This window comes from Pholcus phalangioides, unplaced genomic scaffold, assembly GCF_987345545.1.
Source record: "Pholcus phalangioides strain wild (caught in Gottingen) unplaced genomic scaffold, Ppha-v1.0 ptg000015l_1, whole genome shotgun sequence".
NCBI classification, from domain to species: Eukaryota; Metazoa; Arthropoda; class Arachnida; order Araneae; family Pholcidae; genus Pholcus; species Pholcus phalangioides.
The window spans coordinates 13,982,432-13,996,297 of NW_028301608.1; the positions used below are offsets into that span (position 1 = coordinate 13,982,432).

The following is a 13,866-nucleotide window of genomic DNA, read 5'->3' on the forward strand; positions in this document are numbered from 1 at the left end:
ATTTTTTCCTCCACGCTATAAATTCACTAAAGAAAGTCCAGCCAGAAGTCTGGCCTGTGGGCCCACAGGCCAGACTTCTGACAACAGTCGCGATGCAGCTCCCTGGAAACCAGTTAGGAACTGCTCGCGAGGCGACTGGACTTTGAGGGCTGGGTGCAGTGCCGTCTTAAGGCATTGATCCACCCCGGGGCCTCAAGCGAAGAGGTGCCTCACAAAAATGAGATCTGGTTGAAATTTTCGAGAATTTGTTTGGTAGGGCCTCAAAAAAATGAATTGGCCTGGGGGCCCCCATGATACTCTTAAGACGGCCCTTGCTGGGAGGCAACTAGTCAAATGTCGTGAGGCAGTTGAGTGTATTTTGTGATGCACACTTTGTATACAATCGTTTCCATAGCCCGGGGGATTTGAGGGGACGCACACTCATATTTCCGGCACAACTCAGTCGGTAGTGAATTGCCTATGGTGATATAGACCGGAGTTGCACTCGGTTTGATTGAATGCAAACTGCCGTGGATTGAAATGAATTCCATGAAAAATAAAACGTTTTCTGACATGAGTATTCTTATTCAAAGTTGCAATATCACAGTGCGATTTGTGAGTTGAAAAATTTCAATAAAGTTAAAACTCAAGCAGGCTGCATTGAAAGTACGGGAAAAAATCGGGGCATTTTTACAAAAAAAAGTCAACATGACAAAATTTACTTGTAAATACGGGAATGGAATGTCCCGCCAAATACCGGCCGTATGGTCATCGTACCAATGCTGAGACCTTATGAAAAAAAAAAAAAATCCCTCCCAGCTTTCTAAACACGCCAATAGATGGCAGCACAAGACCCATTTGGATCGAGGAAATTTCAAATCGCATAATTTTGTCGGCGTCGGAACAAGTGGAAATTTTTTTATTTTTTTTTCAAAATTTTTTTCGTTTTAGCCGAAGTTTTCGGGAATGAGAGAAATTTAAAAAATTAGCAATAGAATAATAACTTTCTCACGAAAGGCTAAAAAAAAAGGGGGAGAGACGGTCCAAAATGGAATCAGTATCATTGATTCCATGACTAAATGCAGGAATTGTACTAATTGTAGATAATTAGTACCCATTCTGAAAAAATTTTCTATTCTATATGAACAATGATGCTTCTGCTCCGCCGGCCCTCGGAAGACTCCGTTTTGAAAAACCTTCACGACTTGACCCCGTTGCCCCCTCCCTCCAGAAAACCAACTTCAGCCGACCACCACTGCGGTCGTATGGTGACGGTGGGGCTCGAACCCGGGTCCCCGCGATGCGAGTCCGTCACTATGACCACTCGACCACCACAGCGGCACCGATTAAAATTACGTTTACCCTCTGAAAATCTCCGCAAGGGGCGCCAACTTTCACAAGGAAAGTACCTAATATTTAATAAATCTGCACACGCCATAGCTATACGTAATTACTCGCTACGCAGATGGCGAAAAACGAAGGTGTGGGGGGGGGGGTATGGGCCGCTACTGCAGCGGATTCTGGGACCCCAAGAAACAAGTCATTTCAATGTCAATTAACGAGAAAATTGTTGAAGCCACCAGGGTTCAGAGATTTTTGGGGTTCCGTCCCTTTTGATTCCGCGGAACCCCAAAAAAGATCTCACGGAAGCCTAGGGTTCCGCGGAACACCGGTTGGAAAACCCTGGTGGTTCCGCGTAACAGTTTTCTTCTTTCGTCTCTCTGCACTTTTTCTTTTCCTACACGCGCTTTTTTGCACCCGGCGCGTCTTTAATCATTAATCAGTGGGCCGCTGCGACCCTTTCTGATAGAGACTAGACTGTTAGAGGCTGACTCCTTATCATCACTTTTAGTTTCATATCCCTTTCCGGCCTGAACAATGTGTTCGTCACGAAAGCAAGGACGAACTTTCACGTTTCTCCAGATTAGTACAAAATTTATTTTTGGGCTTTAAATTCTTCCTATTTTCCTACAAGTATCTATGTAGGGCTGTTTAAACTTAAAATCAGTAGATTTGAAAAGACTTCTGAATACATCATAAGAAGCTACTTTATCATCGTTATTAGCCTGTAAACAAGAGGTTTTATATTCTTCGTGCCTTTTGGTTATTATTAGATGACTGGGAAGGTAAATATTTTTAGTTGACTCTCTTCTGGAATAATGATCAACATTTCTTGTATGCATATTGATGAATTTTAGGAACAACAAAGATTGATATAGAACTGTGTTGCCATGATATTGACTGATATAGAACGGTGTATATGATGACAACGACGGTTATGAATCCATAAATGGGATGAGCGTTAACATTTGACATTTATTTGAAAAAAATTTGATATCATTTAATTAATTTCTGTGCGTTAGTGTTTTATTAAGCAATAATATCTTAAATTCATAAAAACCTAGACATAATAGTTGGTCGTCGTTGATCTATACACGGACGCGGGTGCATAGATATTGCATATTACATACAGGCTGATTCAGAAAAGGTGGGAAAAATTTTAAGAGGTGATAGTACACACCAATACAAACAATTTTCATCAAAGAATTCATGGTCTAACATAAAACGCGCTAGCGCATTTCGAAACGACCGCTCCCTTTTTCAGTGTTACTAAAACGCGCCATTATCCCGTACGTTACAACTGTTAGAACGGTTGCATGCTGGAATAAGTTCACAGGGCTGGCGTCCGCGCTTTTTTATCACTAACGCAGATTTGTCTACGGTTTCTTCTTTCCCAGGTTACATTTGCATATGCATGGTGTTCTTTTTCTCCGGATAAATTTCAACAAGAATGCATTTTTAGCGTTCGCCTAGCGGCCGTTTCGAAACGCGTTAGACCATGCATTATTTGATGAAAATTCTGTTTGTATTGGTTATCTACTATCACTACTTAAAGTTTTTTCCTATCTTTTCTGAATCACCCTGTATATGCTTTTTTTTAAAACATCAATATCGTTACCTGATATTCGAAAACTGAAATTCTACTATATAGATCTAAATCTTAGTGCTGTACTGAGCTGTTTTCTAGTACTGTATTTCTCGCCAAGGGTTCATTAGCTATATTTGGCGATTTCTCTGACAGTTGGTAATATTTTTGACGAGAATTGGTGGCATCTCGTATTTATGACGATAATTTCCCGTTTTATCTCGATCAAATATGATTACTCTAATCATAATAAAATAACAGCTTCTTGCACATTGATTCGACTTCTTCATCATTTGATTGCATCTGACTACATTTTTTTCGTCGAAAAGAAGGTCTCGAAAACTGCAACCTTGGTTGTAACGACAACTCGGTTATAACGACAAAAATTCACGGAAGCTTCGATGTCGTTATAACCGAGTTTTACTGTGTGTGTCAGAGCTGGATTAAGACGTTTATAAAGGTCCTGCCAAAGCACTTGTGATTTTGGGACCCCATCCTCCCCACCTCCACTTACTCTATTTCAATCGATAAGTAGACGCCAATAATCGATTGCGTCAGCACGTTATCGTTATTCGTACCGATGATAATGTAAATGATTTGGCGATAACAAGTTCGTGAAAATTGAATCGGGAAATTCCCTATTAAAATACAAGTGCAGAGGATCTCAAAATAGATGCTACTTTTTTTTACTTCATGTACGAATGATATTTTCCTCAATACAAATTCGGTAAGTTTGTCTTTTTGTATCGCTGATCATACACTGCTCAAGACTGATTTTGTTCCCAAATATATTTCAGTGATTTTAGGGTAATTTCGGGGAGCTGTTTCCGAATCCGACATTAGTTTTGTGAGATTGGCTCTAGTTTTTGAGATCAAGTGAAAATTACATTTCAATGATAGTACATAAGCAGCTGACAAATCACATTCAAACTGAGCAAAATTTAAATCACTAGTAAACTTAATATCAATAAATAAAGACCACTGATGTCTGATAATGTATAAATGTGATAATGTGTTGAATAAAATAGGAAAATAAATAAAAAATTGAAAATAAAAATTCCGCACAAAAATTAGCGGCTCTGCAGACTATATTAAAATGTTGAGAGTGTGCATTATCTCAAAAACTAGAGCCATTTCGACAAAACCAACCATCAGGTTTGAAGGGAAAAAAATTGTGGAGCAGTGCTATGCATACCGATTACAATCAAACTCGATTATACGATATCGAAGATTCCGTGACCTATCGTCGTTTAACCGAGGAGTCTTTACAACCGAGGTTGCCATTTTCGAGACCTTTTTCGACGAAAAAAAGTAGTCAGATGCAATCAAATGTGCTGTGCAAGTAGCTGTTATTTTATTACGATTGGGTTGAGCATATTTGATCGCAAGAAAACGGGAAATTTTTGTCATAAATACGAGATATCATTAATTCTCATCAAAAATATTACAAACTGTCAGAGAAATCATTAAATATGGATAAATGGGCTAACAAATTGGCAGGAAACACTACAAACACTACAATACTACAAAACACGCAGTGATTTAAACTGTATTTCACGGGAGGGGGGGGGGCGTCTTAAGAGCATCATGGGCCCCCGGGCCAAGTGGTTTTTCCGAGGCCCTACCGGTAGATTCTAGAAAATTTCAACCAGCACCAGATCTTTTTGTGAAGCCCCACTTCTGTTGAAGCCCCCGTGTCCATACGCTAAGGCAGCACTGGTGGAGGAGAATTAACATGGCAAATAAGTTTTGACAAGACAAATAAGACACTTTTGTAAAGAAACCTCGGGAAAGGCAAAACGGGGAAAAAAATACCGTCATGTCAATTAGATTAGGCGCACGTCGGAGCACCAAACGTGTTAAAAGTCTTTTTTTTTTCTACCATTAAGCATCAAAAACCTCATAAAACGACATATTTATACATTATATAAAATTTTGTCGTTCGCGGCATTTTCATCAACGTCATAAGCAAGGCTCATTAGCATTATTTTTATGGGTAGGGGAAGGGGTGGATGAGCCAACACTACCTATATAAGAAAGCCTCCGCGCGAAACATCCACCTCACTAATAGCCATTGGATGTATTTTTTTTTTTTTAGCAGGTCGACGCATGCAACATCTTTACCCTTTTTGTAGTATATCCAATGCTTAGGGAAAGTGTAAGAGTTTCATATCTCCTCTGAGATCTAATGGCTATAGGTAAGATTATAGCCACTGTATAGGGTATATCCTTATAAAGTCGCCTTAGGTGAGATTACCTTCTTCAGTGACGTCACGAGCTTCGTGCGAAGGCAACCTCCCCTATAGATAATAATAAGATAAAATACGTATCTATAGGAGGTGTTGGCGGAGGATTTCCTCTATATTACAGGCGGCCAACACCTCTAATTACAATGCTCCAAAAAAATAATAGTTTTTTTTAAATAAAACTTTATAAATATAAAATTGAAATAAAACTTTTTTTTTATTTGCATCCGCTTAGCAATAGGTGGATTCACCTAATTTTGGGGATGCTGAATTCGGTAAAAAAAATTAGTTTTTCCTCTGTCACATCACAGTTCTGAGATACGCAACAATCACAAAAACACAATATTAGCTAATGTTGACTGGTTTTAAATAAATTAAAAAAAACTTTCAGAGTTTTCTGATGTTTAGCAGTTAATGCGTATGCAAAAGCACTTGAATCAATAATATATTTCAAAAGCTTTAGGTGCATTTGATTTGGAAAAATGAGAGGTGACTGCCTTTTTCGCTATCTCCCTGATTAAAAACCAACAGTACAGTCGGCCCCCCGTATTCGCGGTTTCCATATTCGCGGTTTCCTTATTCGCGGTTTTTTTTTCCCTTTATTGGAATTTTTTTTTTTCAACACAGAAATCGTCATTCATGTGTTTTGTTTACAAAATTTGAGTTGTGCGTGTTTAAGATGGTGCATTTTCGGATATGGCTCGCTAAAGACATTACTGTCATCACTGGAGCCGTGGCAGCACCCAAGAGATAAACAGTCACCTCGGGTTGGATTAACCATTTCTACAGCGCCAACTAAAGAGACTATAAAAGACATTGTCACATTAGCGAAACAGGTGGGGGAGGGGATAGAGAGAAGGGTTCAATGATATGGATATAAAAGAAATCGAACAGCTAATTAATAGCAATTCAAAGGTACTGACCGAGAAGAAATTAATGCAGTTGAATGCTCCTGAAACTGAAGCGGTACCAGATGAAGAAGATCAAGATGTGGAAGACAAGTTCACACCATGAGTAACATAGCGGAAGGGCTTCGCAAGTTCAAATCAGTGATAGATTGTTTTCATGACATAGGTCACTCTGCCGTACGCTCTTCACAATACAAAAAATTGGTAGAGGAAGCCTTGTCAACATACTCTAACATACTTGATGATATGAAGAAGAAACGGCGAACAGAAATCACAATGTTCTTTCAGAAAAAATCGCCAATAATCCCTGCACCCTCTTTTACATTCCCTTATACCTCTGCGTTACCCTGCTCTCCTCATACTGTTCAATAAACGAGATATACAAGAAAAAACTTATGGTTTCTGTTATTCGCGGTCACCTCCGGAACCTAACCCCCGCGAATACGGGGGGGCCGACTGTAATACCCTATCGTTGAAGGGTTCCAATGTCTTTTATAACGATTCTTAGTGAGGATGCCTTCGCCCCTCACAAGGGTTTGGTTGGGGGGTCCGGAACAATTCTCATCATTTTTGCTTTTTCACGCTATAAATGAAGTATAGAAGGGCCCGTGAAAAGTCTGACCGGGGGGGGGGGCTCCAGTGGGATGTGGGGGGCCATGGCTAAAGGCATCGAAGGACAATTTTAAAGAAAAATACAGTAATACTAATTCGATCTTACCCGCATGTCAACGGGGTGGATCACGGGGCCCAAACAATTTTAGCGCCCCCACCCCAAGGCATCCTTGATTAAAGAATTCAAAGAAATGCTGAAAAATACATACTTTAATGGAAAAATAACTTCAGAATTTTTTAAAGAAATAATTTTAGAAATTATAAAATAAAAAACAGTTTTGGCATTATTGAAATTATTTCGTAATCGATTAAAGTTTTTAATTAATAGAAGAATAATTCCAGAATTACAGAAAGAAGTAATTATTGGAACAATTATTTTCAGAAATAGTGTGGTATAAATTCATCATTAGCAATAGGAATTATTTCATAATCGATAAAAGAAATAATTCTAGAATTATTGAAAGAAGTTATTTCGAAATTAATGGAAGAAATAATTCCAGAGTTGACGGGATAAAAATAATTACAGAACATTTAAAAGTGAATTCAAAATTATTAAAAAGAAGTAATTAATCGGAAACTTTTTCAGAATTGTTGAAACAAAGGATTTCAGAACTATCGATAGAATCAAAGTATTCAGAAAAATCGATAATTCATAAAAAATAATTTCAAAACATGTAAAATAATTTAACTTTTTTTTTGGTCCCCGGTTTAACTCGGGGGTCTCGTTGGCCCTCCCATTAAGATGTCGTTGTACCATTGCAAATCTGGATTCCATCTTATAATTCTAAATACGTACCTCAGTAATGAGTTGATGGACCGCGGGTTTGGTGGGAAGTTTCGATTTGGCCTGCGATGTCTGAAAGGTTGAAGACTCCTGCCCTAGTCCGAAACTTTCCCGAAACCACAGCAATAGAAATACCAAATCGATTCTACGTGTAGGTCCTACACTCCTACATATCCAGCCAGGGGCGGCTTAAGGGGTGCGGAGCACCCGGGCAGCAGCTTAGGCTTTAGTTACGCACCGAAATTTTTTAAAACTTCCAATACTGAAAATTCACCTGACCAGAGGTGGATTTATGGTTAAGCTGACTGTGAGCTGCAAAAAAATTTTTTTCGCCCTTTTCCCATCCTAGTTTAATTTTCTTAAATTTACTTCTCAAATTTAGTCTCTAAGTCGCTCTTTTTGTCACTTCCATGCCCACACTCTCTCTAAATCACTCTTAGTCAATCACAGGCTTGCAGACCGTTTTGGTCACTTCACTCACATGCTTGCACGCTGTTTTGGTCACTCCCATGCTTACACACTGCTTTGGTCCTACACATACTTGCATACGCTCTAGTCTACTCTTTCGGTCGCTCACTGACATGGTTTCTTGCTTTATAAGGTCACTCTTTTGATCATTCACACGCTTACACATGCTCTAGTTCACTGTTTTGGTCATCCACATGCTTGCTCATGCTCCAAGTCACTCGTTTGCTCACTCACGTGCTTGCAAACTCTCTAGGTCAGTCACTGATCTAGTCACCTCACTGTCTCGCCAAAGGCGAATTTATTTTGGGTTATACAAATTTTTTTCCGCCTTTCTGCTATTCCACTCATTTTCTTGGTCTCTCGTTCCTCAAATTTGACACCACTCTGAGCATTGCCACCCTGGGCTTTATAGCCCGCTAAGCCCTCCCCCTGCCTCTCATAAACCAAGAAGGGAAAAATACTCTATCTTGATTTTATTATGTACCGTACGCATATTTTTACATAGGAAAATAAAAATCCCGGTATTCTTTCACTCGGCAACGGGGAAAAAACGCAAAGGATTATAAGAAATGGGTATAAAACTCAAATTCTCACCAAAAAAGATATAAATCTCCCCCATCTTCTTCCGCAATCTGGCTCATGTAAGCGGGGTTTAGTTATATTACTCTCTCTGATGCAACTAGGATTACCGATTTGGGAATTCTCATTTATGAGCGGCTTAGACTCTCTGAACATTGTTCAGCAGTGGTCAAAACATCGAATAGAATGCTGTTTGATTCTTTAAAGAAGTCTCTTCACGTTCTCCTTAAGTCACTCTTCGCTTTACCGAGGCTTAGTGCGTCCTGGACGGGAGTATGCCGTAAGGTTTTGGAGACCACATACCTACAGAAGGAAATAGAATTGGTTACTAGCGGCTAAAAATCCGACATTCCCTAGTGAACTCGACCAACGACATAGGAGCGGGAATGAGTTACTCTCGAACCGTAAATTTAACGGCGTAAACACTGTAAGAGAAAGAGGTTACTTTTTTTCACAGCTCCAACAGACACGGTTAGCTTGGCCAACGTTCTCCCGTAGGGGTCCGGGTGTGAAAGGATTCTTCCGCCGAGGAAATTTAAAAATTCCTGAAAACCGAAATAAAAAACGGTTTGCAGGGTTAGCATCGCTAGGTCACGAGAATTTTTTTAAGACAGGGAAAAATAACTCAAAATCAGCCGATAGGTGGCACTGGTGCGAGCGGCTTCGGTGGAAATATGCAAATGAGATGGTTATAAGAACTTGCGCTCTTAATCCACAACCAGTTCACCGTTCAAAACCGATTATGTGGACCTGCTGCAATCTGCCGTTGCTGGATTTGTTACTCGCCTGCATCCCCTGTGGTGGTGGTCATGTGGAAGACATACTGCTGCAATAAACGATGTGGCGGCATTCTGTTCGTTATTTGCGTACCTTTTCTTTGACTTGTGTTCGTCAATGCCACCTATTGGCTTTTTTTCAGTAAATTTTTTTCCTGTCAAAAAAATTTCCGTGACCTAACTCTGCAAACCGTTTTTTCTTTCGGTTATTTTTCCGGTTTTATGAATTTTTAAAGTTTCTACAGACTTTTTGCCCACACTGTATGTACAGTGCTTAATAAATACGCGTCTGAATTCATTTCTCAAAAATTTCAGTTTTTCAAAATATTTCCTCAAGATTATTAACGAACACCCTCGTTTGCACGGAGTACAGTCACGAATTCAGTAGCATGTGGAGGTCGCTTTCAGTGGACGACATCAAACGCCTCTAGTCGTCTCACTCGATGTCAGCTGTTGTCGCTCGCGTTGCTTGCCGCGTGTTGTTGTTTCCATTTTTTTACGACCGGTCTTAAGGTGTGTTGGAACACACCGTCGCGGTACTGCAAGCTCGCATACTGCATTGCTTGCAGTATCACGCCAGTGTGCACCCTGCTAAAATTCCAGTCAGACGCAATTGGACTGAGATCTCAGTCCCTCGCTTGCAATATGTTGAAAAAAAAACTCTCTCTCTCTCAATATATATATACGATTAACACCAATTTTATGTATTGTTTATTTATGTTTTCTAGGCATTTTCAATCTGCTGAGTAGCAGCAACTGAAGAATTCACGTATCGCTGGATCTTTTGGTCGTCGAAAACGTTCATCAGCTCATCTCTGTAGGATGTTATACCCACATACATTAGCGCAGATTAAAGCGAAGTGATAAGAAAAAAAAACTATTTATAATCCAAGTCGAATTGAACTTGTCATTTGAGAAGTAAGCACAACCGCGTGTATCGAATTCATAATCATTACAGCATGCACGAAGCTGTGGATGATTGCGACATGAGTTACGTGAATTCTTTACAGAACATAGCCATAATAAATGTGGTCGCCAACATTTGGAAAGCGCCTGATCTGAGGGACGTGATGAAACGTCACGTGAAAAATGAAGGGCACCGGTTTCGTCGTTCTGACGAGCTCTACGAGAAAGTCGTCGAGAAACTGTCGCTCTTGTCGTTACCGACGTCCTTGCACGTTGAAGTTGGAAATGCTCTGATATGTATAGGTCGGGACGTTTTGAAATTGTTGGCATGCACGAGCGATTCTCCCCTACACTCGTTCCTGGCGAAGTACTTCACACTCGATAAACGCGTGCGGATTATAGGCTCCATACATTTCGATGTTTGGGGATTGGTAGACGTATCGAAACTACTCAAACTGCTGCTGGTGCAAGAGTGTTCAGAGAAGTTTAGGTTCATAGAGAACGTGTACGGGTTAGCGTGCTCATACTGTCAAGAGTCACTGGCAGCTTCACTGTGGGAAAAGCATCGGGTTGAACTGAGGTGGGAAATACACGCAACACAACGCAACTCTTTCGTTATGTATTGGACACGTTTACTGACCAACTCGCGTACATTAACAGGTGAAGAATACGATGAAGTCGAATATAATATTAACATACATATGATGCTATTGTCTATTCGTGAAGGTCTCTTCAGCTCAGTGGTGTATTTTTGGTCGAAAATCGGAAACGAATTAATAAGTCAAGGATTAGACAAGTTAGTACATGAAGCCAGAAAGCGCCTTCAATCCGAAAGTAAGACGCAAGACGGAATAAGCAGCGAAACAGTGTTCTTGTTTGGTTTTTTGTTTTCGCAATTGAGCGCAGATCAGAAAGTGACGACGATAAACTCTTGTTCCAGCAAATCATTTCTCAGATTGGCATCTTTGTCTCTCAGCTGGCATTCGCGATCGTTCTTTGCACCGCTCTTGCAAGTCGTACAAAACATGATGTCCGAAGATGAGTTCCATGATTTCGTGTTAACGATATGCCAAGAAATAAATTGCAGCAATGATTTTGCCAGTTTCATACTAATGGATATTTGGCGTGCGAGCTCAGCTGAATTGAAGGAATCTTTTATCGAGGGTAAAGAATGGCTAACGAATGTTTTGTTGAATGCCAATGACATCACGTTTCCGTGTCTAATATTAAGTGATGCTAGCGACGATTTGAAAGTAGAAGTTATACGAAGAACCTTATCGGGTGCGCAATCCCATTACAGAAGCGACAAGCTACAGCTTCTGGGAGAACTTATGGTCGAAACATTAGGATCGGCAACTGATATCACGAAGCTTAAAAATTTAGCAGCGAGAAGGTTTACCGACTTCGTCGACAGAAACTGCTCCGGTCCATATCGCACCCCTGCGTGGAAAAAAAGATCGTGGGAGAAAACGCTGGAGCTACTCAACTGGAGTTTGGAAGACCAAATGGGAACATTCAAACAAGAAATAAAAATAAAATATATCATTGATAAAGTCGTTTTATATGTTAAATACTTGAATGGGTGCCGTTACTCCGAAGATGAAGATGATTGTGGGGGTTTAATTAGGATTCTTTCTTTTGATTGGTGTGTTGATTTAGAAAAACATATAAGACACCTGAGAAATAAAAATCGTATGGACAAAATCGATGCCGAGAGAAATTGCGAATACGTGGGTAAATTTCTGGACTGGTATTTCGACGAGTTCGAAGAAGAGAAGTGGAAGATAGTGCGGAAACACGTCATAAGCGATCCCAGTTCGTTGATGAAAAGTTTCAACGACTGGAAATCGTTCGAGTCTTTCGTATGTTTTTGCTTCGGGTCTTCCGTTGATGAAATTGAATTTTTCAAATCGGTCGTTGGTACCACCAAAGTGATTTACGATATTATTTCGAACCGCGGCATCTTGAGCGAAATTTTGGTCTTTGCGGATGAAGTTTTAACTTGGTGCCTCGACTCTAACAGGGGCAAAATCGAGAAGTTCAAAAACGAACTTCTACTTTCCAGTTACGGGCCGATATTGATAAAGGAATGCATAGATAAAATAAATTATTTCCGTAGAGAAAGGAACGTTGAAAAACTCGAAAAATGGTTTGAACCGTTTCAGGAATCGGGAGCTGAGAAATTCATGCAGATTGTCAAAAGACCGAACTATGTATTTTCGTAATACAATTTGTTTGTATGATTTGTTGGGAAAATAAGGCGGAAGGGGGTAAATATATAAGGAATATAGAGTATAACAGATAATTTTACAAATATTTGGTATGCAATATATATAAGGAAGGTACAGGGTGGGCAGAAAGTCCGTAGAAACTTTAAAAATGAATAAAAACTGGAAAATAATCGAAATGAAAACGGTTTGCAGGGTTAGCATCGCCAGGTCACGAGAATTTTTTTAAGACAGGGAAAAATAACTCAAAACCAGCCGATATGTGGTGCTGGTACGAGCGACTTCGGTGGAAATATGCAAATGAGATGGTTATAAGAACTTGCGGTCTTAATCCACAACCAGTTCACCGTTGCAAACCGTGTATGTGGACCTGCTGCACTCTGCCGTTGCTGACTCGCCTGCAATGTGTTATCCCCTGTGGTGGTGGTCATGTGGAACACATACTGCTGTAATAAACGATTTGGAGGCATTCTGTTCGCTATTTGCGTATCTTTCCTTTGACTTCTGTACGTCAGCGCCACCTATCGGCTGTTTTTTTTCTGTCAAAAAAATTCCCTTGACCTAGCCATGCTAACCCTGTAGACCGTTTCTTATTTCGGTTGTTTTACCTGTTTTTATGAATTTTTAAAGTTTCTACGACTTTTTGCCCTCTCTGTATAACCTTATACATTGAAGGACCGGATACGCCCTGCTTCCAATTTCAGAGATATCGAAGCGTTCCTGGAGGATTGGTGAATCCAATAAATTTATTAATTTATGTGATAATAACAAACACGATATTTCATATATACATATGTACAATAAGGAATCTGGAATAAAAATTTTGATCATAACATCGTCTATAATTAATCAGTCCGTATAATCGTATCATTGTCCTTATGTAGATCAAAGTATGTACAATAATCTTGCATTGTGTATGATAGAATCTGGAACTGAATTTTTATTCAGTCTATATATAGAATATATTAATTTCATTGATTTTCAGTATAAGGGGTCAGTCAAGTATTAAGTCAGCATCGATGCGGGGGTGTTTCCGATTTGCTGACTTTTGATGACGGCGCGGGGGGGTTGGATGATGCTTATGTAAAAAAAAATGAAATATTCTTAATGACATCTTACACGGTTCGCCAAAAACGAGAAAAACCTTTCGTTAGTTTGTGGGCACCTGTGAACTAACACATTCTCCCTATTAATAAATTCCCTACAGAGCCGCTTTAGACCACTGATCTCTAAATGTCATCTAGGAATGCGCCGCGGGTAACTTGAGTGATGTAGAACCGCACTGGGGGGGGGGGGGGAATTTGCTTAAGTGCTCTACAACTGTGCCACATGTCACTCAAGAGATCCCTAAATGTGCCACGGATCACTAAAGTGTTCTGAAAATGTGTCGCGGGTCCCTTAAGCGACTTGTAAAAATATGCCGCTCAGTTCCTTTTTACAAAAGTAGGTGTGAG

At 39.9% G+C, this 13,866-nt stretch overlaps 1 protein-coding gene across 2 annotated transcripts; it reads left to right on the forward strand.

Annotated features, from left to right (window-relative positions):
* The first annotated feature begins 1,837 nt into the window (after positions 1–1,837).
* Positions 1,838–13,242, forward strand: LOC149075483 (uncharacterized). 2 transcript variants are annotated; one of them, XM_089242845.1, is made up of 2 exons: positions 1,838–2,105; positions 10,007–13,242. In XM_089242845.1, exon 2 carries the CDS (start codon positions 10,238–10,240, stop codon positions 12,407–12,409), a length of 2,172 nt encoding a protein of 723 aa, XP_089098971.1. In that variant the 5' UTR covers positions 1,838–2,105; positions 10,007–10,237; the 3' UTR covers positions 12,410–13,242. The 2 variants fall into 2 exon arrangements, with proteins under 2 accessions (XP_089098971.1, XP_089098972.1); XM_089242846.1 differs by lacking the exon at positions 1,838–2,105 and adding an exon at positions 3,549–3,632.
* The last annotated feature ends 624 nt before the right edge of the window (positions 13,243–13,866 follow it).

Coding starts and splice junctions, on each gene's coding strand:
- LOC149075483 (XM_089242845.1), top strand. CDS start 10,238: ATGCACGAAGCTGTGGATGATTGCGACATGAGTTACGTGAATTCTTTA.